Below are 25,483 nucleotides of genomic sequence, written 5' to 3'. Positions count from 1 at the left end.
GCCATTTCTGGGCATTGAGGGTAGAAGGCTGAGCTATGTACTCATTCTCCCTTAATTACCTAATCTCTTCAAGGACTTTCCAAACATAGCATCAAATAACTTCAGGTTTTGGTCAAGGTTTGTACTCTGCTATTCTGCCAAGCACTCAGTACAGACACAGACCCTCAGAGCAGTCATGGCGGGGAGGAGTCTTTCTGATTAGGTTTCCAAACCGCCACTTTGCAAGTGAGACAGTAGAGCCATGGGGAAGTGCAATGTCTCGGCTAAAGTCACAGAGCTATTTAGTGACGACGTCTGGACTAGTTTCCATGTCTCCTGTTCCACCCTTGCTTTAACACACACACTCACTCCTCCTGCAGGGGAGGCCAGACCTTTTGCCTGGCAGCCTGGTCACTCCTCCCCTGCCTCCGGTGCTGTCATTGTCTGCAGCATTTGTAAGAAAAGGACAAAACCTGAATATACTCCAAATCAATCATAAACTAACGTGGAAAAAAAATAAGAAAAACAAACTAAGAAGACGTATTCTCTGGATGTCTTATGAGGATGCCCCGCCCACCCAGAAAAGGGCACAAAGGGGAAATTGCTGAGGGTGATGCTTATGATGTCCTGTGTGCTTAATTCATAGTCTATTGGTTTGGGGTTTGTCTTTTTCTTCTGTAGATATGTGTGGGTTTTCCCCCGTTTTTTAATTCGATTATGTTCCTGCATACAGACAGTAAAGGTAATGTTAAGAGTTTCAACTGAGGAAATTATTAGAGGCTGTTCTACAAGTAGTAGATTATTTAAAGTCTCTAGAAGAATATAGATCACAGTTTAAAATTTTTGTAATCAAGAAGTGTTAAGAGTCAACCAAACGTGAACAGAAAACATTTTACAAAGTAACAGATACTTAAATAGAATACTTGGTGAGCAGTTGCATGCATCTTGTTCGTGGAAACTAACAAAATACGCCAACACATGTAATTGTCTGACCACCCTCTTTGTGTGACTACCCCCTTCCCACTTCCCACCAAGCTGGGAAGTGAAAGGCTTGAACTCCAACGTCAAAGCTTCCTGCTGGCCACCTGTTGGGAGGGGAGGGTTGACCACAGGGGGCATTGTCCCCAGTCTTGGATCTTCTCACGTTCGTGCATCCCGAAGAATTTTAATTTAGCCCTTCATCCACAGGTGTGTGGGCTCTAAGAGACTACTTCATTCCCAGTATCCATGCATTGAGACCTGGCAAAGCCATCAGAATGTTGGTTCATTGTTTTACAATGAGCAGTGTCAGAATCTACTGGACAGGGACAACCAAATTGACAGGCTGATGCGTTCCTGCCTGTGTGCCCGGGGAGGGGTTATATAAAAGAGGTGGTCTAAAAGAAACCGTTTCAATCTCACCACAGAGGGCACCACAGTCCTGGCGCTGTGATAACCCAGGGCACCTACTCTCCATTCCAAACACAGAGCTGTTAGGAAAATTGGAATCCACCTGCAACTTTTCGTCCAGTAATATTTTCCAGGTGCCGTTGGGCTCATCCCCACTGAACTGATGATAAAAAGCACTCAAACAGACACCGCTTGATGTTCTCGTCCCCTTTCTGTCATGTGATACCCATCCTTCTCTGATTTTTCTCCAGTGTTCCATCGAGTGTGGGAGCGGGACCCAACAGAGGGAGGTGATTTGTGTTAGGAAGAACGTAGACGCCTTTGAAGTGTTGGACCCATATGAATGTTCCTTCCTGGAAAGACCCCCCAGCCAGCAGTCATGCCACCTCAAGCCTTGTGGGGCCAAATGGTTTAGCACAGAATGGAGCATGGTAAGTCATGGTGCTCTTTATAGACATCACATTAGTACATCACGCTTTTGTTTTCCTCCCATAGACAGCCAGACCACCTACTGTGTGCAGGCACTGGGCTCAGCCCTGGAGTAGATTCCCTACAGTGACCTACTCTAGACAGTGGCTGTTGGGGCCTGCTTGGTGGGAGGAGCCAGAGGCTGGGACCATCTTGATCTCTAAACTGAATAGGCCATAAAGCAGTGACTCTCAGTTTGATTTATTTATTTTTTAATAATTTTTTTATTTTTATTTTTTTTTTAATTTTTTTTTAATGTTTATTTATTTTTGAGAGAGAGACAGAATGCAAGTGGGTTAGGGGCAGAGAGATAGAGAGACACAGAATCCGAAGCAGGCTCCAGGCTGTGAGCTGTCAGCACAGAGCCCAACGCGGGGCTCGAACTCACGAGCTGTGAGATCATGACCTGAGCCGGAGTCGGTCGCTTAACCGATTGAGCCACCCAGGTGCCCCAATAATTTTTTTAATGTTTATTTATTTTTGAAAGAGAAAGAGAATGCGAGTGGGGGAGGGGCAGAGAGAGAGGGAGACACAGAATCTGAAGCAGGCTCCAGGCTCTGAGCTGTCAGCACAGAGCCCAATGTAGGGCTTGAACCCACAAACCAGGAGATCATGACCTGAGCTGAAGTCGGACACTTCACTGACTGAGCCACCCAGGCGCCCCATCGGTTTTAGTGTGTGCCAAAGAATCAACCAGCATTTTGTTTGGAAAGACTGGATTCTGGCTCCACCCTAGCCAAGTATTTTGCATTTTGAACAAGTTCCTTAGGTGAGTTGGATGCAGGTATCCTTGGACATTCTGAGAAGTGCTGTTGTACAGGGGACGTGGTTGGGGTATAGTTGGGACATAATTGGCTGTGAGTTGATGGCTGTTGATGCTGCTGGACGCATGGGAGTTTGTTTTCGTATTTGGTCTCCTTTTGAAGATGTTTCAAATCTTCCAAAATCTGCACCTCCAATGTGCTAGGCTAATGGACTGTCAAAAATCTCTTAACGCTCTCCTCTTGTCGCCATGCAGTGCTCCAAGAGCTGCCAGGGTGGCTTCCGGGTCCGGGAAGTGCGCTGCCTGTCAGATGACATGACCCTAAGCAATCTCTGTGACCCTCAGTTGAAACCAGAAGAGAAAGAATCTTGTAACCCTCAGGACTGTGTCCCTGAAGTTGGTGAGTAGGGATTCCTTTCTAGGAGAAAATATACATCCTTCTTAAACTCCATCAAGTTCTCTGGTATGAAAATGCCAAGCCCATCTAGATCTCTCCATGACCTTGTGCATAGTCATGGAGTTGAGGGGGTCCAAATACTTTCAGTGTGATAAGTTTCACAGTTTAAGATGACTGTTCATAGCATGGATGGTGATCCAAAACACCCTCCAAACTTAAATGTGAACTGATTAAAATGCTAATGGTTTCAGAGATTCGGTTCCATTATCTTTAAGGTCAAAGTAGTGAGAGTTCAACTTTTAACTGTAGGAACAAGTCAGTGTAAGGAAGAAAATTAATAAGAAAGGTCTAAATCTATTTTTTTTATGTTAAATAATAATTAAAAGTAAGAAAACCTTGGTATAGAACATAAAAGGAAATGTGAATGGATAGAGAGGCTAACTGTTCCTGGGTGGGAACTCTCAGTACTATAAAGAGGATAAAATAAGGTTCATGGGGTTCAGCATATAATATGTTCAAATAGATTGCCAGGGCTTCTGGGTGGCTCAGTCAGTTAAGCATCAGACTTCCGCTCAGGTCATGATCTCACAGTTCGTGAGTTCGAGCCCTGTGTCAGATTCTGTGCTGACAGCTCAGAGCCTGGACCCTGCTTTGGATTCTGTGTCTCCCTCTCTCTGCCTCTTCCCCATTTGTGCTTCTCTCTCTCTCTCTCTCTCTCTCTCTCTCTCCCTCCCTTTCTCTTTCAAAAATAAATAAACATTAAAAAAAATTAATATATTGCTTTATCATATACTTGAACATATTATAAAACTACATAAATTAAAACTATATGCTACTGATGCAGGAAGAGACAGGCATATCAATGTTATAATACAGAATTCTGAAACAGATTCCTTTATACCAAGGAAGTGAAGTATGATAGTCTAATATTAAGGAAGTACGGAAAGGAGAGATTTCCACTGTATTCAGATAGTTGAAGATCCATTTGAAAAAACAAAGAAAAACTTGCCTTATGCCACATAGAAACACAAGTGCCTAATGGATTGAAGATCCTTACAAAAAAAAAAAAAAACATACTGTAAAAATACCAGAGAAAATATATCTCAGAGTTGGTTAAGTCTTCATAAACTAGACCCAAAACTCAGAGGCCTCATTGCTGAATGTAAAAACATAATTAATTAAAAATATTTTTCTGTTAAGAACATTGTATTAGGGCTCTCTAGACAACCAGAACGAATAGGAAAGATTGACGGATGGATAAGTGGGTAGGTAGACAAAAGATGACAGATAGATGATAGAGAGAGAGAGAGGGAGATGGATAGATAGATAAATAGACAGATAGGTAGATAGATAGATAGATAGGTAAAGAGAGAAAAGAAGGGAGAAATGAGTAATTGGCTTACATGACTGTAGAAGCTGAGAAGCCCCACAATCTACCCATCACAAGCTGGAGACTCGGGAAAGCTGCTGGTATAATTCAATCTGAGTCTGAAGGCCTGAGAACCAGGGGGAGCTGATGGCGTGAATCCCAGTCCCAGAGCCGAGATGATGACATGAAATGTCCAGCTCAAGCAGTGAGACAGAAAAGGGGCAAAGTCCTCCTTCCTCTGTTTTACGTCCTGTTCAGGCCCTCGGTGGATGAAGCCCATCTGCAATGGGGAGGGCCACCTGCTTTACGGGGCCCGTCAGTTCCAATGCAACCTCATCCAGAAACACACCCGGAAATCACTTTCAATCTGGGCTCCCCATCGCTAGTAAGGTTGACACACAAAATGAACCATCACAGACATCATAACCCAAGTTGAAAGAAGCGAAGAAAGGAAAAGAGAGAGAGAATGAGGAACGATTGTGAGACAATGTGAAATATACCTTACTGCAATGTGACACAATCAATATGAGAGGAAACCATCCAGCCAGGAGCCAGAGCCCAGAGTGACAGAAGTACCATTGCCGATCCATGCACACAAACATGTTCACCTAGATGTCGCCTCCATCAACTTACATTGGCAACACATAATTAAAGCATTCATTTAAATGTGGATCCTAAATTGTTAGGTAAATTGTTTTTTAAAAAAAGTAATGCAACACTGGAAAGAAAAGTTGTGTATACAAACTTGTCTACTTGTCTCGGGCCAGCCCAAGATAATTAAAGACAGCCAAAATTACCAGACCCATAGAATTGATTGTACAGTTTGCAAGCTGGGAGTGATTGGTATAAACAGTTCGTGTGTTCTGAAGGGCTAGCCCTCAGCTGGCAGACATCTCCAGGTTTCTAACTAATTTGACGTGATAGAAATTTTTTACCAGTCTGCTTTGGTCTTTTCCACTTGTCTATGGTGTCTTTGCAAGGACAAGAAAAAAAAACTGTTTAGTTTCCAATTATAGAAAATTCAATTCAGGAAAAGGGAAACTATGAGATTTAACAAAAGAGAAAATGTAAGCAAGACCGTGGTATTCTTTCATATGCCTCAGATTGATCCCGATCGATACCATCAGAGCTAAAGGTACTAAAAATGTCCAGGCTGTGAGCCAGAGTTATGAAGCACAAAGTGTATCCCAGAGAGTTGCACCCAGCAAGAATCTGTATACACTGGGAGAGCAAAGATGGCTCGGGTGCACATTTGGTTATAATGCTCGAGAAGAAAATAGTGTGTGAGTACATGGGCAAATGTATGCTGTTATCAGGTTTTTGAAATCTACATACATTTTTATAATCTTTCACTTAATTCCAGAAAGCTGTTACTAAATCACCTCACAACTGACCGTATCTTAGAATCAAAGAATCAAATAAATGCCACTCAAGCAGAGTCAAATCCTTGATATACATAAAACTCACACAAATTAGTTTAAAAAGAAGAGATAAGAGGGGCGCCTGGGTGGCTCAGTCAAGCATCCGACTTTAGCTCAGGTCATGATCTCACGGTTCATGAGGTCAAACCCCGCATCAGGCTCTGTGCTGACAGCTCAGAGCCTGGAGCCTGCTAAGGATTCTGTGTCTCTCTCTCTCTTTCTGCCCCTCCCCCGCTTGTGCTCTGTCTCTCTCTGTCTCAAAAAGAAAAGAATCCCTATACCTCTGTACCTTTCCTTCAGTTTTGCTGTGTACCTGAAAAGACAAGTGATCCAATTTTATAAAGGATAAAAGATACGAACAAACATAGTTGGAAGAGGCGGAGTTAGTAATCAGCTTCACTAGCACATCAAAAAGGCAAATTTTAAAAATAATGGTAGTCTGTGTTTTTCCCTAAGACTGGAAAACTTTTAAAAATTGGACAGTATTCGCTGTTGGCAAAGTTGTGGGGGGAATATAATCTTCTAGGAGAACTTTGGCACTATCATTCAATACACAAAGTATTCGGTGTCTTTGACTCAGTGACTCTACTTCCGGAAATTTACACTCAAGCTTTGCTCTCAAAAATGTATGGATATGCACATACATGAGGAATAGGGCTCGGAAAATTGTGTAGAATTGATAAGTGACTGAATTGTAGAATTTCTTGTGACTCATAGAAATTGGAAGCAATTACATTTCTACCGGGAGAAGGAAATGGCTAATTATGCTACTGCACATAGGACAGAATTGACGTCTTGAAAAGAATGGGGTAAAGCTGTATGTCATGATGCATAAATGGATTAAATATACTTGTGAGGCATATCAAAAAGCAAGCATCTGAAATTATGTCAGTTATCTTCCTGATTAATCTGTAAGTTCAAGCAACGTTAATCAAAATCTAGACAGGGCTTCTCACAGAAAAATCTAACAGACAGCGTCTAAAGTTTACACAGAAGAGCAAAAGCAAAGAAATAATAATAGGCAAGGTGATTTTGATAATGACCAATGTTGGGGAACATACCCTACGATGTATCAGGAGATACTGGCACAAGGATAGATAACTAAACCAAAGGAACGGAATAGAGTTCCCCAAATACACTCGAGCATAGCGTGGCTTGTGATACATGGGCAAAGTTAACATTACGAATCTGGGGAGGAAACACGAACATTCAGTTAATGGTAATGAAACAATTGTTTACCCACAGAGAAAAAAACCCAAATTGAATTCCTCCTTGTCACTGCACATGCCCACGCATCAATTCTGGGTGAATTAGGGAAATAAACGTGAAGAGAAATTTTTGTAACTTTTATTTTTATTTTTTTTTTTTTTAATTTTTTTTTTCAACGTTTATTTATTTTTGGGACAGAGAGAGACAGAGCATGAACGGGGGAGGGGCAGAGAGAGAGGGAGACACAGAATCTGAAACAGGCTCCAGGCTCTGAGCCATCAGCCCAGAGCCCGACGCGGGACTCGAACTCACGGACCGCGAGATCGTGACCTGGCTGAAGTCGGACGCTTAACCGACTGCGCCACCCAGGCGCCCCAGAAATTTTTGTAACTTTTAAAAGAGAATATGCGGAAATATGTCTATTAGCATAGGGAATCAGTTCTTCGATGAGAAACACAAATCCCAAACCACAAAGTAAAATGTTATAATGCCTATTATATTAAAAATAAAATCTATTTGCCAATCAACACTAGACAAACTGGTAAGAAAGGCCTCAGGCGTGGAGAAGATATTTGCAACACATACAATGAACAAAAAGGATCAGATCCATTATATGCAAAGAATGTCCTTGAATCATTTGTTTTAAGTTAACCAAATTAGCAATTGGTCAAAAGATGGGAAAAGCAATTCACAGAAAAGGAAACTCGAATGGCCAGTATGCGTATGATGACAACACGTTTGACCTCATTTGGGGATAATGTCACATCCGCCAGATCAGCAAAAAGATGCGGCACAAAGGGAATTCGTCTGTACCACTGACAAAAATGTCGGTTGTTGCACCCACTTGGGAGAGCCATTGGATGGGATCCAGTAAATTTGCATCTACCTTGTGACTCAGCAGGACCCAGAGAAGGGGATGTGTAACAGTTGTTGAAAGGAGCAGTGTTTGCGGCCTTAAAAAATGGAAAACAACTGTCAGTGGAAAATGGGTCCGTAAGTTGCGGCACATACAATGAAAATGAACTCCCGCAGAGCATTCATTAAACATGAGCGAATCACACAAAGTCAACGTAGAGCACGTTGCCAAGGAATATATACAATCTGTATCTTTTTTTTTTTTTTTTTTTTTGAAATTTAAATGCCACGTAGTGATTGGGGCACGATCATTTACAGCTCACATATGAAGAAAGGATTGGGGATAATAAATACCAAATGTGGGGTTTGATGACCTCAGGGGCAGGTGAGAAGAAAGGGAAGGTGGCCGCGGAGTGAACTCTGGGAACTGTGTCCCTGCTAGGGAGCAGGGAAGACACCGTCCATTCTGTTACCATGTTTAAAAGAAAAAGATAGGGGCGCCTGGGTGGCTCAGTCGGTTAAGCATCCAACCTCGGCTCAGGCCATGATCTCGCGGTCCGTGAGTTCAAGCCCCGCGTCAGGCTCTGTGCTGACAGCTCAGAGCCTGGAGCCCGCTTTGGATTCTGTGTCTCCCTCTCTCTGACCTTCCCCCATTCATGCTCTGTCTCTCTCTGTCTCAGAAATGAATAAACGTTAAAAAAAAAAAAATTTTTTTTTTAAAAGAAAAGATAAACATAAGCTCCTCGCCCACCCTGCACCTCCCACGGGTACTAAAGCAGGACCAGGATGGAAAGCCAAGTCCACTGTCCTTTCTCTTCCCACGGGTCCGGGCTGGCTCTGTGCTCAGAGAGTCTTTTCTGTTCTCTTCTGCTGCAGATGAAAACTGCAAGGACAGGTACTACAACTGCAACGTGGTGGTCCAGGCGCGACTGTGTGTCTACAACTACTACAAGACGGCCTGCTGTGCCTCCTGCGCGCGTGTGGCCAACAGGCACCCGGGCTTCCTGGGCAGCAGATAACACGCCCGCCCCGCGGCAGTCGGGCGGTCGGGGAGTCTGTAGGCGGTGGGACTGGCTGGCCGCTGCTCCGCCAGAGGCCTCCAGGCCGCCAGCCAGCGTAGTCCCCACCCCACCTTCGGCAAAGCGGACACGTCGTGCCCAGGAGCCAAGCCACGGTTGTCCTTTAGCATCACCATAAACTGATGATCCCTCCTGGGGAAACCTGGCACTGGTAAGGTGCCATCTGAAAACCACGCAGTGGGGGGCGGGGTGCACGTAGCTCTCAGTCAACTCCCGTGCCAGCACTTTCTAAGTCACTGGAGGGGCGCTGCCTCGTCCATGGTGCTATTGCCCTTTTCAATATCGGGGCCCCTTGGAGAGTCAGAAGAGGCAGCTCCCACCCCGGAGCCCCACCAAGCCTTGCTGAGACGCCTGCTTCCCACTGTTACCTCAGCCTGGCTGTGCCTATTTTTATTCTCAAAGACATTAGGCTTTTTCCTGCCTTATGACACAAATATCTCATGTCAATATAGTGCTTTATTGTTTCACAGGTGTATTCACAGGTACTAGATCATTAGCGGCCCATGAAGCCCCAGAATGGAAGCCAGGGAATGAATCATTATCCCCATTTTACTGACAAGGAAACTGAGGCTCAATTTGTGTAATTGACCTGCCAGGTACATTCACCCGTTCGGTGGCAGAGTTGAGTCCGACCCCTGTCATCTGACCATAAAACTCACCCCAAGGCCTGCCCAGAAGCCTTAGGTCTACAGGACATGGCTTCATTTCAGACCAAGTGACTGAGAAATTTCCCCGCTCAGCAAACAAAACCCAGTTTCTGAATTCTTTCCTCTGGCCAAAGGTCAAGACTGTATCCACTGCACTCTGTTGTTTCCAAAGTCCGTTTCTGTTTGTCCCTTCCCTGACAAAGTCACAGATGCTCATTACAGGACCCTGCGCAGGTTTTGTTAAACCCCGTCCTTAACGGAATTGTCCATGAGACAAGAAAGTCAATGGGTTAGCAAGGCGATGCCTGAAATTCTGAGTGCATTCCCCAGTGATATGTGCCCTCCCCCCCCACCCCCAGGGAACTGCACACCAGGGTCCCTTTGGCCACAGAGCCCTTGTTTCATATCTCTGGGCTCTGGGCTTTCCCTCCTTTCGCAGTCACTTCTGGGATGTTCACCACACATCACCCAGTGGAGAGTCTAACCAACGTGTCTCAGCATAAAACCTGTGTTTATATTAGAAAGAGTCTTCCTTTGGTTTTTCCAGTTTGATTTATGGGTTTCTGTTTTGACTTCCCATCCCTCCCTCCCACTGTGACTCACAACCTGTACGCACCATCCCGGACTTGAGCACTAAGATCTGCATTCATACAGCAGCCAGGGAGAGTGTCCTTCAGTGGGCTCCTTCAGTGACGGCCGCAGCGGCAGGATCCTCCCCGATGCCCCTCACCTGACTCTGCAGTTCTAGAGGCCTCGGGCTGCAAGGGGGATGCAGTGCATAGGGAAAGGTAAACCACCTGAAAAGCCAATTAAAAGGAATACATATATATACATATATATGTATGGTTGACCCTTGAACAGTTAGGGGGCTTAGGCTGCCAGCCACCCTCTGTGCAGTCAAAAATCCTTGTGTAGCCTTTGACTCCCCAAAAACTCAACTACTAACAGCCTGTCATTGACTGGAAGCCTTACCCATGACGCAATCAACGCATATTTTTACGTGTATTATGTATTATGTACTATATTCTTACAATAAGGTAAGCTAGAGAAAAGAAAATGTCATTTAGAAGAATCACAAGAGCAGCACCTGGGAGGCTCAGTGGGTTAAGATTCCAACTTCAGCTCAGGTTGTGATCTCACAGCTCATGGGTTCAAGCCCCCCATCGGGCTCTGTGCTGACAGCTCAGAGCCTGCAGCCTGCTTCGGGTTCTGTGTCTCCCTCTCTCTGCCCCTCCCCTACTCGTTCTCTCTCTCTCTCTCTCTCTGTCTCTCTCTCTCTTTCTCTCTCTGTCTCTGTCTCTCTCAAAATTAAACCCTAAAAAATGTTTAAAGAGAGAAAAGAAAAATCACAAGAAAGAAAAAATGCATTTACGATACTGTACGGTATTTATCGGAAAGAAAAATCTCTGTATAAGCGGACCCATGCAATTCAAACCCATGTTGTTCAAGGGTTTTATATTCTTTCACCAATTAAGAAAAACTTCAGGCTTAAACAAACCGTAATCTTATGGAAAATCTGTCTTATTTAGTACCGTGGTCCTGGGCTTATTTCCCTTTCAAAACAAACCTGGATTCTCAGTCACTGAGTTTCTCCCATGAGCCCTTTAACCCAAAAATCTGCTAATTTGACGGTCACTTAAAGCTTTTGGAAACAGTATGGCCAGCCCACTCTGACACACTGTGTTCAGTTGCCACTACCCCTGGGCTTTCAGAAATTCTGTGTGACCTTTCGTTGGGTCTTATTCTCTTCTTGGAGAGCCCAGCCGCCATTTTGCAAAAGCACACCCATCTCTCTTCATCTCCACACAGTGTAACTCGTGCAATGAGCTGCCGGGCAGAGACCCCGGTTCCCCTGCCCACCAAGCAGAGCCAGGACCAGAGAAGCCAAGCATTCGGGTGGTTTCTGTCCAGAGCCCTCTCTCTCCCTGTCACCACCTACTTTTGCATTTTGTCACAAGAGAAGTGTTGCCTTCATGCAGCTGCTCTCAGACCTTGCGGAACAAGCCCCCGATTGGAAGGGTCCCTTGGAGGAAGCTTTCTTTACATGCTGGAGGGTGGAGGGCAAGATCAGTGGGTCAAAGAGCAGAAAGGCTGATTTCACTCAAATTGAGGGGAAACCTTGGAGCCATCCAGGCTGCCCCGCAGAGGTCTGGACCACCCTCCATGGGCGACGTTCCGTCCTAACGGGGATTTCTTCATCAAGCAAGTCACCACCCCAGGGTGGTCCAACTCCAGATTCTCATGACTGGCTGCGTCAATGCTGGCTTTGTTTCTTTGACATCTCTTTGGTGTCCTGGGGCCCCCAAACGTTACGTAACAGCTGTGCTAGAGACGTGATCTTCCTGTGAGAATGACCATCCTGCCTCTGGCGGAATTGAGTAGGAGCAAATGGGTCAGTTCTTTGTCTTCAGGGAGAAAACGTACCTAAACTAAGCATCTTTTTTTCGTTTCCAACAAATAGTTGAGCTGTTCTTAGAATTCATTTATCTCTGGAAAGGTTATAAGTTACTAGAACAGGGGGTTTAGCGGCTTATTTGTCTTTGAAATCCAGTTTTCGCTCATTTCCTGGTTTATCGTATCAACACCTGAACGCCTTTGTCCTTGGCACAACACATATGATAAGGTCCCTCAGTGTTTCCAGCGATAAAGTTCCTGGAGGGGGTCAGAGGAAAGCTCACCTTTTGATGACTGTCCCCGCAGATAGGTCTCTTTCTCCCTTTCCTGGCACTCCCTTATTTCACCCTTCTTCTCCCATTATCTGCCGGCTCCTTCTCCGCCCACTCATGTTCCCTCAACCGGGGACGTGCAGAATTGAAAGTTCCATTTTAATTCTGCTTTTCTTCTTCCTGTGTACTGAATCGCCTGGTTCCCTGCCCTGACTTTTAAAATTAGACGAATCGAAGATGTTCTATGTTTTTCTCACAAAAGCCAGCAATCTCCAAACAGAAGGAGTTTGCTATTTTGCTTCACTCATTAGAAAAGGAAAGTGTTTTCCTTGCAGTCCAGGCAAAGGACATTCAATGCACTCCAGTCTCCCACCTTCACGCTCAGATTCCCCTGCCCCGGAATAGCATGAGAGACACTAAAGAAAGCTTGTCAACCTGGCCACTAGGTGGAGACAGGAGTCAGCTGAGCACTTTACAGGTGCGTCTGGGCCACTGCCCTCAAGCTAGTAAGGAAACCAAGAGGAGTGAGGCTTGTCCCCACCCTCGAGGAGCGACACTGCTGGCAGGAGCTCTCAGAACTGTCCCCATCTGTCCCTTTTCCCCTTGCCTCTCTGCGCAGGGCTCTTGGAATGTTGTGACTGCTTCATTTCCTTGAGTACATGTCATCTGCTTATCCTCAAAGTCTTTAGCATTTGACACTTGCCTTTAAAAAGAATGGCCTTGGGGCACCTGGGTGGTTCAGTTGGTTAAGCGTCCAACTTCTGCTTAGGTCATGATCTAGCGGTTGGTGGGTTCGAGCCCCGCATCCGGCTCTGTGCTGACAGCTCAGAACCTGGAGCCTGCTTCTGATTCTGTGTCTCCCTCTCTCTCTGCCTCTCCCCTGCTCACACTCTGTCCTCTCTTTCGATGTTTAAATAAACATTAAAAAAAAAAAACTTTTTTAAAGAATGGCCTTACCAAGGAGGTGAACAATGGGTGGGAGATACTAAGTTTAGTCTCATCAAGTTGTGTGACAGAGAGAGAAATCCGGATAGGACTAGTACCTTTCTAAACCAGTGGCTCTCCTTTTTTTTTTTTTTTTTTTTTTTTAATACAGCCATTTTAGAATTTGAATATTGGTTTTCTAGTGTAGAAGGTATAAATATAAGCGATAAAAAGACAGATGTCTTTCCTTAAAACAGATTGAATAATCAAACCTGAAGGAACCTGTATCAGTCTGGCAGGTGGAAGCCAACATCTGACCCTTGCCATATCTTTATGTGGCTTTGATGGAAGTTGGACACCTTACTGATGAAATTGGTAGATGACATGAAATTGGTGACAGGGACAGGCTCAGGATCCAAAGAGATCTGGGAGACTAGAACAAAACCCAGATCTTAGGAATTCACGAGGAAGCAGCGTAAGTCAACCTTTGGATTAAAAAAAACAACAACAAAACTAGACTGGGGCGTCTGGGTGGCTCGGTCAGCTCTTGATTTCGGCTCAGGTTCCGGTCTCTTGGTTCCTGAGTTAGATCCCCATGTTAGGCTCGGATTTTCTCTCTCTCTCTCCCTTTCTCTCCCTCTTTCTGAAAATAAATGAGTAAACTTTAAAAAACCCAAAACTAAACAAATACAAGGTGGAGGAGACGTGAGAATTCCAGTTGACTAAGCTCAGTGAGTCAAGAAAGGGGTGGAGGCTCCCCTCCAGCACCCCACCCCCCACCCCCACACACGCACAAACCCGACATGAGACACTCAGGCTACATGAGGAGAAAACATTGGTGACAGTCTGCCACATTGCGTTGTGATTGCTGCAACCACACGTGGAGAGTATTGGTAGTGTGTAACACTCAGATGAGCACGCCCAATCCTGAGGAGGGGTGCACACAGTTAGGACCGGTGGAGAGGACGTCATGAGAACGTGTAGCCTGGAGAAAAGACATGGGGCAGTGTTACAAGGACAGTGACCCTAAGACCAGGAAGTAAAAGCAGACTTGAGCTCCTGGAGAAGAACCAAGGCGAGAGCTCCCTGAAGGTAGAGGGCTCTTCCGTTACTGGGAAATCTCAGTGGAGGTTGAATGGCCATTTGTCAGGGACGCTGGAGAGGGGATTCAGGCGCTCAGCTCGGGCAATATGATGTCTACGGTCCCTTCTGAGTCTAGGCTTTGGTGACTCTGTCAGTAGAGCAGCTTTGAGCGATTCACCTGGTCTGGGATGGCAAGTACATGCACGTGGACTTCCCATTTCTGGGTCCCCCATTTTGAACCCAGTGGTACATCCTCACCTGAGCTGAATGTGGCCTCCTATCTCAGAACCACTAGCAACTTGGCCAAAGCTGCCCTGTCAAGTCCTGCTTTGTAGACGAGTAACCGAACATTCCGATGGCTAGTTCTCTGCCCAGGGAGGGTCACACACCTTGTTGGGGAAGTATCTTGACTAGACTAGGACCCTCCAAATACCTGCTCTCTTTCTCAACTCGCCTCGCTTTACTGCACCTTTACTGGAGCAAAGTAATTCTCTCCACCCCGAACCACCCCACACTCCTGGTTCTGTTCAGTGGGTAACAGTTGGAGAATCGACGTGGCCACGAGAGGGTGGGAACTCGCAGCCAACTTTCTCAGCATCTCCCAGAGGGTGAGCCCCTTGCCTCAGTGAGAGGAAAGCCATTCTGTTACATAAGCGAACTTCCACGTCCTTGACCCCTGGTTCAGTTTGACAGAAGGATATACTTTGTTATAACTTATTATTTTGTTCTTTGTAAATACAAGATGTTTATAGGAAATGTGTATTCTGAACTGTATGGGCAGAATGAGTCACTACACCAAAATAGTTCTATTATTTAGAATATGTTAATTTTAAAGGGACCTAATAGGTATTTATTTACATATGCAATCCACATTTGTGTAAAATCATTTGATCCTACTAACCCAGCTTCCTGCAAAGTTGCTACATGATGCCTTATTCTAAGTTCATAGTTACGATGTAGTATCCTGACTAGCCAAATTCTTTGGGTTTTAAGATCGAATATAAATTACTCTGCTTTTTGACTCGTTCAGGGAGGGACTTTTACCCCTGGCATTGTACCTGACACAAGCCTGTCTGCATCGCCACCTTTCCATCTTAAATATTATGTTTGCTCATATAATCTGCCCTCTCCTCGTCCCAACTGGAGAAGGAATCAGGAGGGTTTTCTTCGTCCCTTCTCTTCGTCTTGCCTCCTTCGTAGGCTCGCCAACACTGACTTGCGCGGGAGGCTTGGTCAGAGCAGTGGGTGAGGCAGGGTCCGCTGGCAGGGGCTGGGAGGGGCTTAAAGAGGTGTGGCTCCTTCACAGCTCTGACCACACCTCCAGGGTGGCCGCTGGGACTGCTGGGGTAGGGGCACTGGGCTGTCCCGCCACCTGCTTAGCCAGGAGCAAGGAACCTACCTACTAAATATAAATACTCCACTGTCATCATGTCGGCCTTACAAGTGTTAAATTATTGTTTAAGGAGGTGAGGGGGAGATGGTGAATTATGTGAGCAAATGCAGTCTGTTTTCGGCAAAAATGACAACTATTTTTGTGTATGACTAATTTATTTTTATTATTGTAAAGATGCAATAAACTGGTTAAAAGATGAGCTTTGTGAACACATTTGTGCTTTCTCGGGCCTGATTCCGTGTCTGCTCACGTTGCTTCAAGCAGCCCCTTTTAAAAAAGAACCAAGCCCTGGAGCGGCCCCGTTGGCTTGTCTTAATGGCTCTGAGCGCTCTGCACAGGCGGGGCCGCTTCGCCACAGGGAACACCTTGGCTACAAAACACCTTAGCTACACCCTGGTCCTCAACCTCCGCTGTATGCTAGAATCGCCTGAGGAGCTTCAGATAAAATATTCAGGCACGTGCACCCCCCAGGATTGCTCGTTTGCGGGTATTTCTTTAAACCTCCCCCCAGGAGACAGGAAAGACTGGAGCCCACTGGGCAGATTCCATCTGGCTCGTCTCTCAACCGAATGAGCCCTCCTCCAGCTCCCCTTGGGCTGACTTCACCTTGGTCTTGGGTTTAGCCAAGTGTTTGACAAAATCTTTCAGGTTCTCTTGGTGCATAGGAAAGTCAAGTATGACTTAGGTCAGAATGCCCGGTGAGAGCCGTCCCGGACTAGAGAGAGTCTCTGGAGGAGTCTGTCCTTGACTCTGTCCTGCACAGTATTGCATCAGTAACTCTCAGAAACGTATTATGTTGCCCGAAATGTGCTTCCCACACCTCCCACCCACCTTTTCAGCCTGGAACATCTCCACGTATATCCTCTCTTCTTTTTGATTATGGTAAAATTCGCTTAACATAAAACCCGCTATGTTGACCGTTCTGAAGTGTACAATTCACCGATCTTTAATACAGTCACAGTGTGTCACAGCCATCACTGGAACATTCTCCTTAACCCCCAAATTCCATTTTTTTCTTCAACACCAAAACCAGAAGTCTACCATGTGCCAGACACTGAGCTGAGGGCTTTTATTAAGTCTTCATAGCAGACCTAGGAAGTTGTAATGTTATCCCCTTCTGGAAACAAGAGCGTTGAGACTCAGAGGGCTTCAGTCTCCAGCTACCCCTCGGTGGCTCTAGGGTTCTACAGTCAGCTCCCCGTCGAGGCGGGCTCTGCCTCTTCCAGCTCCATTTCAGCGGGGCCTGGCATGTTCTATGGTCCCAGCGTATATTAGTTCTGCCCTCTTTTCCCACGTCAACTCCAACCTATGGACCCAACTGCACAAGGACTAGATGGTGTGCTTAGCTGTTGATGAAAAAGTGTAGGATCCCCAGGCTCAATATGACCGACGGGATAATAGGCTACATTTGAAGACGCACAAATGAAACCAAGAGAGAGGCACCAATTCCGCTCTGTTCAAGGGGGTCAGACCCAAGCTGGAAACCTCGGTCTCTAATTTTAGGCACCACACGCCGTACAAGCTCATTGACCACCAGGCAAGAGCCCAGATGATGATGACCAGGATAGCAGTGGGAGGGATCTGGAAGGGAAAATGTCTTCCGCCCTCTCCAGACGTCCCAAAGGCAGCTAGGAGCAGAAAAGAAACTGGATACTTCCAGCAGGTCAGCAAAGAGAAGGCACAGCCAGTCAGGCGTGATTCCATGATAGGGAGGCTTAACGATCGGAAAAGGTTTTTCAACAGACGGTGAGACCCTCAAAAAAGAGCAACCAGGAACATTTGAGCGTAGGGAAAATTCAAATATGGAGTGTATTTAAGATGATGCAGTTGAATCCATGTAAAACTTCTTGGGTGTGATGTTAGTGTTTGGTCAAGCAAGAGTAGGTGCCTGCGGCTGTATCTAGGGATCGAGGTCAGGACGTCTGCAATTCACTGTCAGGTAGGTCGGAACACACGTGTGTGCGCGCACATGGGTGGAGAGCGAGCGAGCACATGCAAATCAAGCAAAATGCACTTTGGTGAGTAGCAGTGAAGGGTATGAGGTATTCGTCATATTATGCTTCTCTGAGGTTTGAAATTTTCTAAAAGAGGCGGGTGCAGGTAAAGAACCTCATCAGCACCGAGGCTGGGAGACACCCCCATTTACTGAGCACCTGCAGTGTGCCACGCGTCCCCTAGGTCCTTCACACCCCATAACTTAATCTCCATGGCAACGCTGCTGAGCAAACGCTTCATTTTGTGGCCACCTTATGGATAAATAAATTGGGATTCAAAGAGAATAAGTAACCCGACCAAAGACATGATTATTGGGTGGCCAGGGGCGGTCTCGGGTTTTCTGTAGACCTCATTGTGTAATGAGAGCAGCTGGAACTTTTGTTTGTTTAAGTGATGCTGGGACCCCCACTCCCAGATATTCCAGTTGGTTGAGGAGAGAACCAGGCATCAGTGGGTTTAAGGCATTCGCAAGAAATTCTAGCTCTGGCCGAGAACCCCCAAGAGTAGCGCATCTCCCTCTTTAACGTGTGTTTGCATCACCTGGGCTCTTGTTACATTTAGGATTCTGAGCCGGCGAAGGCTGGGTGGGACCTGAGATTCTGTATTTCTAACAAGTTCCTGGGGAAAGCTCTTGATTAGAAAATGAGGCAATCAACACTTTAAGAAAGTTGCAGATTTTCTTGTTTTTATTGACAAGCTGAGCACATGACTCCTGACACTCTTTGTAAAAGTCTTCTATAAAATTCAGTTTCTTGGACTTAATCTATCAGTTTACCCCTTCAATCAAGGACATGTAAGGGCTCTGAAACTCTTTGAAGCCTTCGTGCTCATGTGTCATACATGACTCAGTTTTTTCAACCAGACAACCTGTGTATCATTTGAGCATTCTTTGGCCACATGTAAAAGAAAACCTGACTATACTGACTTGGGGAATTGTTCTTGTTTTATAACAAGAAGTTATAAAAAGTTTCAGAGCTCCTTTGCAGTTCTCTTGGCCTCTTGCTCGTGGTTACAAGACAGCTTCTCCTGCTCCAGCAGTCACATCCACCTTCAGCGGAGGAAGGAGGAAGGACAGGTGCAATTGCATTGGCCTCCATCTACCACGAAAGCTAACACTTTCCCAGAAACCCTTCCCATAACCAATAGGCTTCCACTTTGGTCTCATTGGCCAAAACAGGCTCCATGGCCATTCCTAGCCACAAAGGAGGCTGGGAAGATGAAGGGTCGTCATGACTAGTGTGGACCAGTCAGGATCCACCACCGGGGGCTGGACACACCGCTGCTCTGGGCACAATTGGATTCTGTGAGCAGAGATGCAGGAGGGGCCAAACATGGATGAGGCCACCAATGATGTCCGCCCTTAGCGAGTGCCGACTTCCAGACCGTAGCGATAGAAGTTCAAACACACAGCCTCGGCTCATCTCTGGCCCGTTAGAGGGCTGCTCCTTCAAATGGGCTTAGGCTGTCCATCTCGTTTATTCAACAAGTACTTCCTGAGCACACACTGTGCGCCAAGCACTGCTTTGGGCACTGGGGATACATCAGTCCCGTGGACTTTACAAAATACTGTGCAACCTGGAACATTTGCAGATAGGGAGGCGCCCACAGGGTTCCGACGGAGTGGATGCGGCCAGGCTTCTGCAACGAGCTGCAAATAAACGGACATCAGATTTGGCTCTCAGCTTTCTAAGAGCCGTAACGGGTATTACTGTGCGGGCTCTACTTAATAACTAGCAGGGAACTCACGCTTAGCCTTGTAAGGGTTAAGTTGTAGCGTAAGGCTAACGTGCAGCTTGAAAAATAACAGCTTTGTTCTGACACTGAAGGTCAAGAGATAACAGCCTTGCTTTACTCTTGTAAATTATGCTTCATACTCTTGTAAATCAGGCTTCGCCAATGAAGGAAACAAAAGCTCAAAGAGCATCAGAGGCAAGGTCAAGGAGATCCACTGGTTGCAACTTAGCGGCAAAAAGTCTAAAATAATCACCCCATCCAGCAACTGTTTCTAACTCGTCTGGGAACTGTTTGTTCTGTTCTGTTCCCAGGTGATGATAAAATGATGTGATCGGCCATGAAAACTCTGTACCCCGGCTGTTCGGCTGTTCGGGGCCGCACTCTTACCAAGAGTGTTGGTCCCGATCGGTCGGCCTTGCCTCTCGTAGTAAACTTTGTTGTGACTGTCACTGGTGCTGGTAGCATTCTGTTTCAGAAGTCATGTGGATGCAACAGCCTCCTCCGCGGGTCAGTATTTAATACGTGGAGCCATCCTGACAGCTGGGTACTATTCTCTCCATTTTACAGCTGGGGAAGCCAGGTCTCACCAGTTTAGCAAATTTACTCACCATCACACAGCTCCTGGTGGCTGAGGAATTCGAACCCAGGTCCATCTAACCTTCATTGTTTGTGCTTGTTCCTCCGCGTGGCACTGTCCCTCCGCAAGAATTGCATAAACGCATCTGCAAGACGAAAGTCTCTTTAAAACTAAACGTGGGCCAGAACTTACTCCCTGAGCGTGTGGTGTGCGTCACAAAGGTTGTTACTGATGACCGTGGCTTCACAAAGATTCTCCGGCTCCAGGTGGAGAGCCCGGGGACATGCTTCTCTGACAGTTACACACAAAGACACACACACACACACACACACACACCCCATTGCCTCCAAGGAAGCACCTCTACTTCTCTGTCCTGCTTTCCCGAGTGGATTCCAAGCATTTGTTTTTTAAGCCCAGAGTCAATCCTGTTTGGAGACCAGCCAGGGTCGGAGGGGCACAGCAGTGAGACGCAAAAGATCAAATCGACCTGAACTCGACACCCTCAATCAGCCTCTACTCTCACCCAGTCAAGGCAGAATTCTTGGCTCCTCACCTGAGTCCCGGAGGGGCCTGACTTCTGTCATCTATGCCCCGAGGCTCACATGAGCTCGGACTCTGGCGCCCCTCACACCCAATTTACACTCTCAGGTAATGACCCTGTTTGTCTTATCTGTTGCCGTGTAATAGACTATCCCCAAAACTCAGTGGCTTCAAACAGCAACTATTTTCTTATTTCTCACAATTCCGTGGGTCAGGAATTCAGGGCCCACTGAGGACGGCTCCTTCTCCGGGTGATGTCCACAGGGACTTGGGCTTCTCGAACGTGGCAGGTGGAGAAGGAAGAGCCTGCAAGAGAAAGAGAAAGCTGCCAGGTCTCTTAAGGTCTGGACTTGGAAGTCCTAGGCATCGCTCCTGCCTCTTTCTGTTGGTTAAAGCCTGCCACAGGCCCACCCAGATTCAAGGGAAGGGACATAGGCAGACCCCTCAACCTGTTCCTGACCTCAGAACTCAGGCATTCTCCCTTGGAATTCACTTTTTTTTTTTTTATTTGAGAGAGAGAGAGAGAGAGAGAACACATGAGAGGGGGAGAGGAGCAGAGGGAGAAAGGGAGAAAGAATCTTAAGCAGGCTCCACACTCCGTGTGGAACCCAAAGCAAAGCTCAATTCCATGACCCTGGGATCATGACCTGAGCTGAAATCAAGAGCCAGATGCTCAACCAACTGGGCCACCCAGGCGCCCTGAAGTTCACTTTTTTTTTTTTTTTTAATTTTAATTTTATTTTATTCTTTTAATTTACATCCAAGTTAGCATGTAGTGCAACAGTGATTTCAGGGGTAGATTCCTTAGTGCCCCTTATCCATTTAGCCCATCCCCCCTCCCACAACCCCTCCAGTAACCCTCAGTTTGTTCTCCATATTTATGAGTCTCTTCTGTTTTGTCCCCCTCCCTGTTTTTTTTATTATTTTTGTTTCCCTTTCCTTATGTTCATCTGTTTTGTCTCTTAAAGTCCTCATATGAGTGAAGTCATAGGATGTTTGTCTTTCTCTGACTAATTTTGCTTAGCATAATGCCCTCTAGTTCCATCCACTAGTTGCAAATGGCAAGATTTCATTCTTTTTGATTGCCGAGTAATATTCCATTGTGTGTATATATATATATATATATATATATATATATATATATATATATACACACACCACATTTTCTTTCTCCATTCATCCATCGATGGACATTTGGGCTCTTTCCATACTTTGGCTATTGTCAATAGCCATGGAGGTGCATGTGTCCCTTCGAAACAGCACACCCGTCCGTATCCCTTGTATAAATGCCTAGTAGTGTGATTGCTGGGTTGTAGGGTAGTTCTATTTTTAATTTTTTGAGGAACCTCCATACTGTTTTCCAGAGTGGCTGCACCAGGTTGCATTCCCACCAGCAGTGCAAAAGGGATCCTCTTTCTCTGCATCCTTGCCAACATCTGTTGTCGCCTGAGTTGTTGATGTTAGCCATTCTGACAGGTGTGAGGGGATATCTCATGGTGGTTTTGATTTGTATTTCCTGGATAATAAGTGATGTTGAGCATTTTTTCATGTGTTGGTTGGCCATCTGGATATCTTCTTTGGAAAAGAGTCTATTCCAGTCTTTTGCCCATTTCTTCACTGGATTATTTGTTTTTTGGGCTTTGAGTTTGATAAGTTCTTTGTAGATTTTGGATACTAACCCTTTATCTGATATGTCATTTGTAAATATCTTCTCCCATTCCGTCAGTTGCCTTTTAGTTTTGCTGATTGTTTCCTTCGCTGTGCAGAAGATTTTTATTTTGACGAGGTCCCAATAGTTCATTTTTGTGAAATTAACTTCTCTATCACCTGCCTTTATGCCTCCCCAGTCATGACAGTCATTCATTCACTCATTCAACAAATGTTTATTGAGCACCTACTCTTTGCCTGATACTCTGCTAGGGGCTGAATATGTAGCAGTATACCAAGTGGAATAAGACCTCAGAGAGGTTACATGCTCATGGGGGAGGCAGAAAAAAGACGTAAACAGGTAACTGATGTGTGGCATGTCAGTAATATGTCAGCAAAGCTGGGAAGATGGATGGGGAGCGGGAGGGATGGGCGGGACGTACAATTTTAAACGGGATGGTTAGGGGGTGCAGGAGCCAGCCCACCGCGTGGCTACCTGGGTAAGGATGTTCCAGGCAGAGGAACGTGCGAGAGCTCTGCCTCCAGGAGAGCACAAAGCAGGCAGTGGGAGAACTTGGGGAGCAGGAGATGAGGTCAGGTGCCCTGGGGGCCTGGGGAAGACTTTGGTTTCACCCTGGGTGAGAGAAGAAGCCAATCAGGCATTTGTGGGGAGGAGTGACAGGGTTCGAGCGAGGTCCCCAGCCTGACGCGAGCTGTGCATGTGTGTTAACTGTGCCCCAAACGTTTATTTTCCTGGGTTAAACCATCAGCCTCTGAGGCAAGCTGAGAAATACCATTTCACTGAAAATGTTGATTTAAGGAAGTCCACTGACACAATGTAACAAGAGCCACAACGCTGACCACACCCTTTCACTTAATCCCGTGACTGGGAATTCATCCTGGGGAGAGAACTTAATTAAATGGTGGTTGTTTTTTTTCAGGAGTGTTTCCAATAGTAATTTTTTTCATTTTGTGTTTTGATGTTAATAATAATCTTTTAAAAACAGGCACGTACAGGGGCACCTGGGTGGCTCAGTCGGTTGAGCGTCTGACTACAGCTCAGGTCATGATCTCACGGTTCGTGAGTTCGAACCCAGCATCAGGCTCTGTGCTGACAGCTCAGAGCCTGGAGCCTGCTTCACATTCCGTCTCCCTCTCTCTGCCCCTCCCCCCATCCACAGTCTCTCTGTCTCAAAAATAAATAAACATTAAAAAAATTAATAATAAAAAAATAGGCACGTACAAATACCCCGTCTGATTGACTCCCTCCAGTCCAACACTGCCATTGGGTCCAGCACTGGGACCAGGTGCTATTGCTTTAATTGTCACGAGCGGAGCTAATAAGGGGTCATATTTGGTGTGAAAGAGTGGATGTCCACAAAGCAAAGGCCAGAGTGTGTTAAAGACCTGCCATTTGAGGCAAAAGACCCGCAGCAGTGCAGCGAGTTCCTTGGACAAGTCACGCCAAACCCAAAAGAATCTCCATCATACACTTGGTTCCTCTTTCTACGTCCTGAGCGGCCGCTGGGTCCCAGCAAAGCATCATCCGTCCTATCCGTGTTGTTGCTTTTAATTGTGTGTGCTCGCAACAGTGTTTTCACTTAATTAGCAGTTTCATTTTGATTATACAGTTCTTTAAGAGTTCTATCTTCCCACTTAGTTCAATTTTTATAGCATTATAATAAAACATGAGGTTATTTAATGAATCAAATACCTAACACACCTAACACACCTAACACTGGAGGTTAGGGAAACAATGACGTTCCTTTGAAAAGTTGTCTAGGGGCCGCTGGGTGGCTTAGTGGGTGAGGCGTCCCACTCTTGATTTCAGCTCCGGTCGTGATCTCATGGTTTGTGGGATCGAGCCCTGTGTTGGGGCTCTCTCTTGGCAGTCTCTCTCCTGTCTCTTTCTCTCTCTACCCCTCTCCTGCTCACACTCTCTCTCAAAATAAATAAATAAATATTTTTAAAAAAAAATTTTTTTTAATGTTTATTTATTTTTGAGACAGAGAGAGACAGAGCATGAACAGGGGAGGGTCAGAGAGAGGGAGACACAGAATCTGAAACAGGCTCCAGGCTCTGAGCTGTCAGCACAGAGCCCGACGTGGGGCTCGAACTCACGGACCACGAGATCATGACCTGAGCCGAAGTCGGCTGCTTAACCGACTGAGCCACCCAGGCACCCCTAAATAAATAAACATTTTAAAAATAAAATAAAAAGCTGTCTGCACGTTACTTGAGTGCAAGCAGCCTGGAGGTTGGGGTGACTCCAAGCAGCCTTGGTGCTCCTTCTCTGGCAGGGCCCTCGGGAAGGTGGGGGGGTGGGGGGGTGGTGCTCCCCAGCTACAGGAGGCACGTGGGAGAGCCGGCAAGGTAGCAGACGCGCCCAGGTCTCTGCATGAAGGTCACCAAGCCTCCTCCATCCACAAGCAGGCCTGACAGGTGGGTCCGGCCTGGATTCAGGAATGTTCAGCTCATTTATTCTGATGACCACGTTCTGGGGGGAAAAACAGGCAGATCTACAGGCTCACTTCCACTCTTCATTCTCACGCAGACCCTCTCCCAGGGGATGTCAGTCATCGCCTTCTTCCAAACCTGTTCTGAGCACCCTTCCAGCTTCCCTGTCTCCACGGCAGCAAGCAGTCAACACTCTAGTCTCCTGCGCATCATCCCGCCTCCGCCCCAAAGGTCTGCTGAGTGAGACGTGTCCTCTTGGATCAACTGTATTTTTGCCTAATCTGGTGCTTTCACCCTTCCTTTTCCTACCAATACGGCATGACACGACAAAGATTCCTGCCAAAACCTTAATGCAGAAAATGTCCTTCCTGCTCAGTGCCTCCCAGACTCTGGTAATCTGGCCCTTGAGGCGATTGTCTCTAAAACACAGAGGAACCAAATTTAGCTCATTCCTCCATCGCAGAAGCTCCTCTTGGATGCTTTGGTAGAACAAAACTTTGCATTCCACACTGGGTAACCCTGCCAGGATTCATCGCTAAAAGATTTTAAATCCTCTGCCTGAAGTTGAGAGTGCTGATTGTTTTTTCTTCTTTTCTGTAATTTCAAAGAAGAAATTCCCAAATCTCTCGCTCCTGCTAGAATTTGGGAAGTGAAACATTCCAGGGAGCAGGAAGAGCTTTTCTCATGGAGTAACACCTCCATCTTGTGGTCCTTCTGGTTATTGCAAGCAGATCGAGCTGCCTCTTAATATTTTGACTACTGCTACCATCGCAGATCTGGGAGAGGACTTGAAAAGTGTTCTAATTCAGTTTCCTGTCTAATTTCAGTTACCTGCAAACAGGTAAGGCTTATGAACACCACTATTGCTTTATTATAACAGTCCAGAGAAGC

General features: G+C 46.1%; 1 protein-coding gene and 1 long non-coding RNA gene across 5 annotated transcripts in view; one reads left to right on the top strand and one right to left on the bottom strand.

Moving 5' to 3' along the window:
* THSD4 (thrombospondin type 1 domain containing 4) overlaps nucleotides 1-15,841 on the top strand; it is a 578,933-nt gene extending 563,092 nt beyond the window's left edge. For all 4 annotated transcript variants that reach the window (XM_045449229.1, XM_045449231.1, XM_045449230.1 and 1 more), the window contains 3 exons: nucleotides 1,620-1,799; nucleotides 2,855-2,999; nucleotides 8,727-15,841. In XM_045449229.1, coding sequence (XP_045305185.1) covers nucleotides 1,620-1,799; nucleotides 2,855-2,999; nucleotides 8,727-8,869 — 468 coding nt within the window. In that variant the 3' untranslated portion in view covers nucleotides 8,870-15,841. The remainder of the gene's footprint in view (nucleotides 1-1,619; nucleotides 1,800-2,854; nucleotides 3,000-8,726) is intronic.
* Nucleotides 15,842-18,301: 2,460 nt separating this feature from the next.
* LOC123582770 lies at nucleotides 18,302-21,047 on the bottom strand. Its single transcript, XR_006704541.1, has 4 exons — nucleotides 20,949-21,047; nucleotides 20,605-20,794; nucleotides 19,980-20,093; nucleotides 18,302-19,285 (listed from the first exon to the last, which is right to left on the bottom strand). It is a non-coding gene; the product is annotated as an uncharacterized LOC123582770 (long non-coding RNA).
* Nucleotides 21,048-25,483: the final 4,436 nt, after the last annotated feature.

This window comes from Leopardus geoffroyi, chromosome B3 (genome assembly GCF_018350155.1).
Source record: "Leopardus geoffroyi isolate Oge1 chromosome B3, O.geoffroyi_Oge1_pat1.0, whole genome shotgun sequence".
Taxonomy (NCBI): Eukaryota; Metazoa; Chordata; class Mammalia; order Carnivora; family Felidae; genus Leopardus; species Leopardus geoffroyi.
This window is presented reverse-complemented; position numbering and strand designations above follow the sequence as displayed.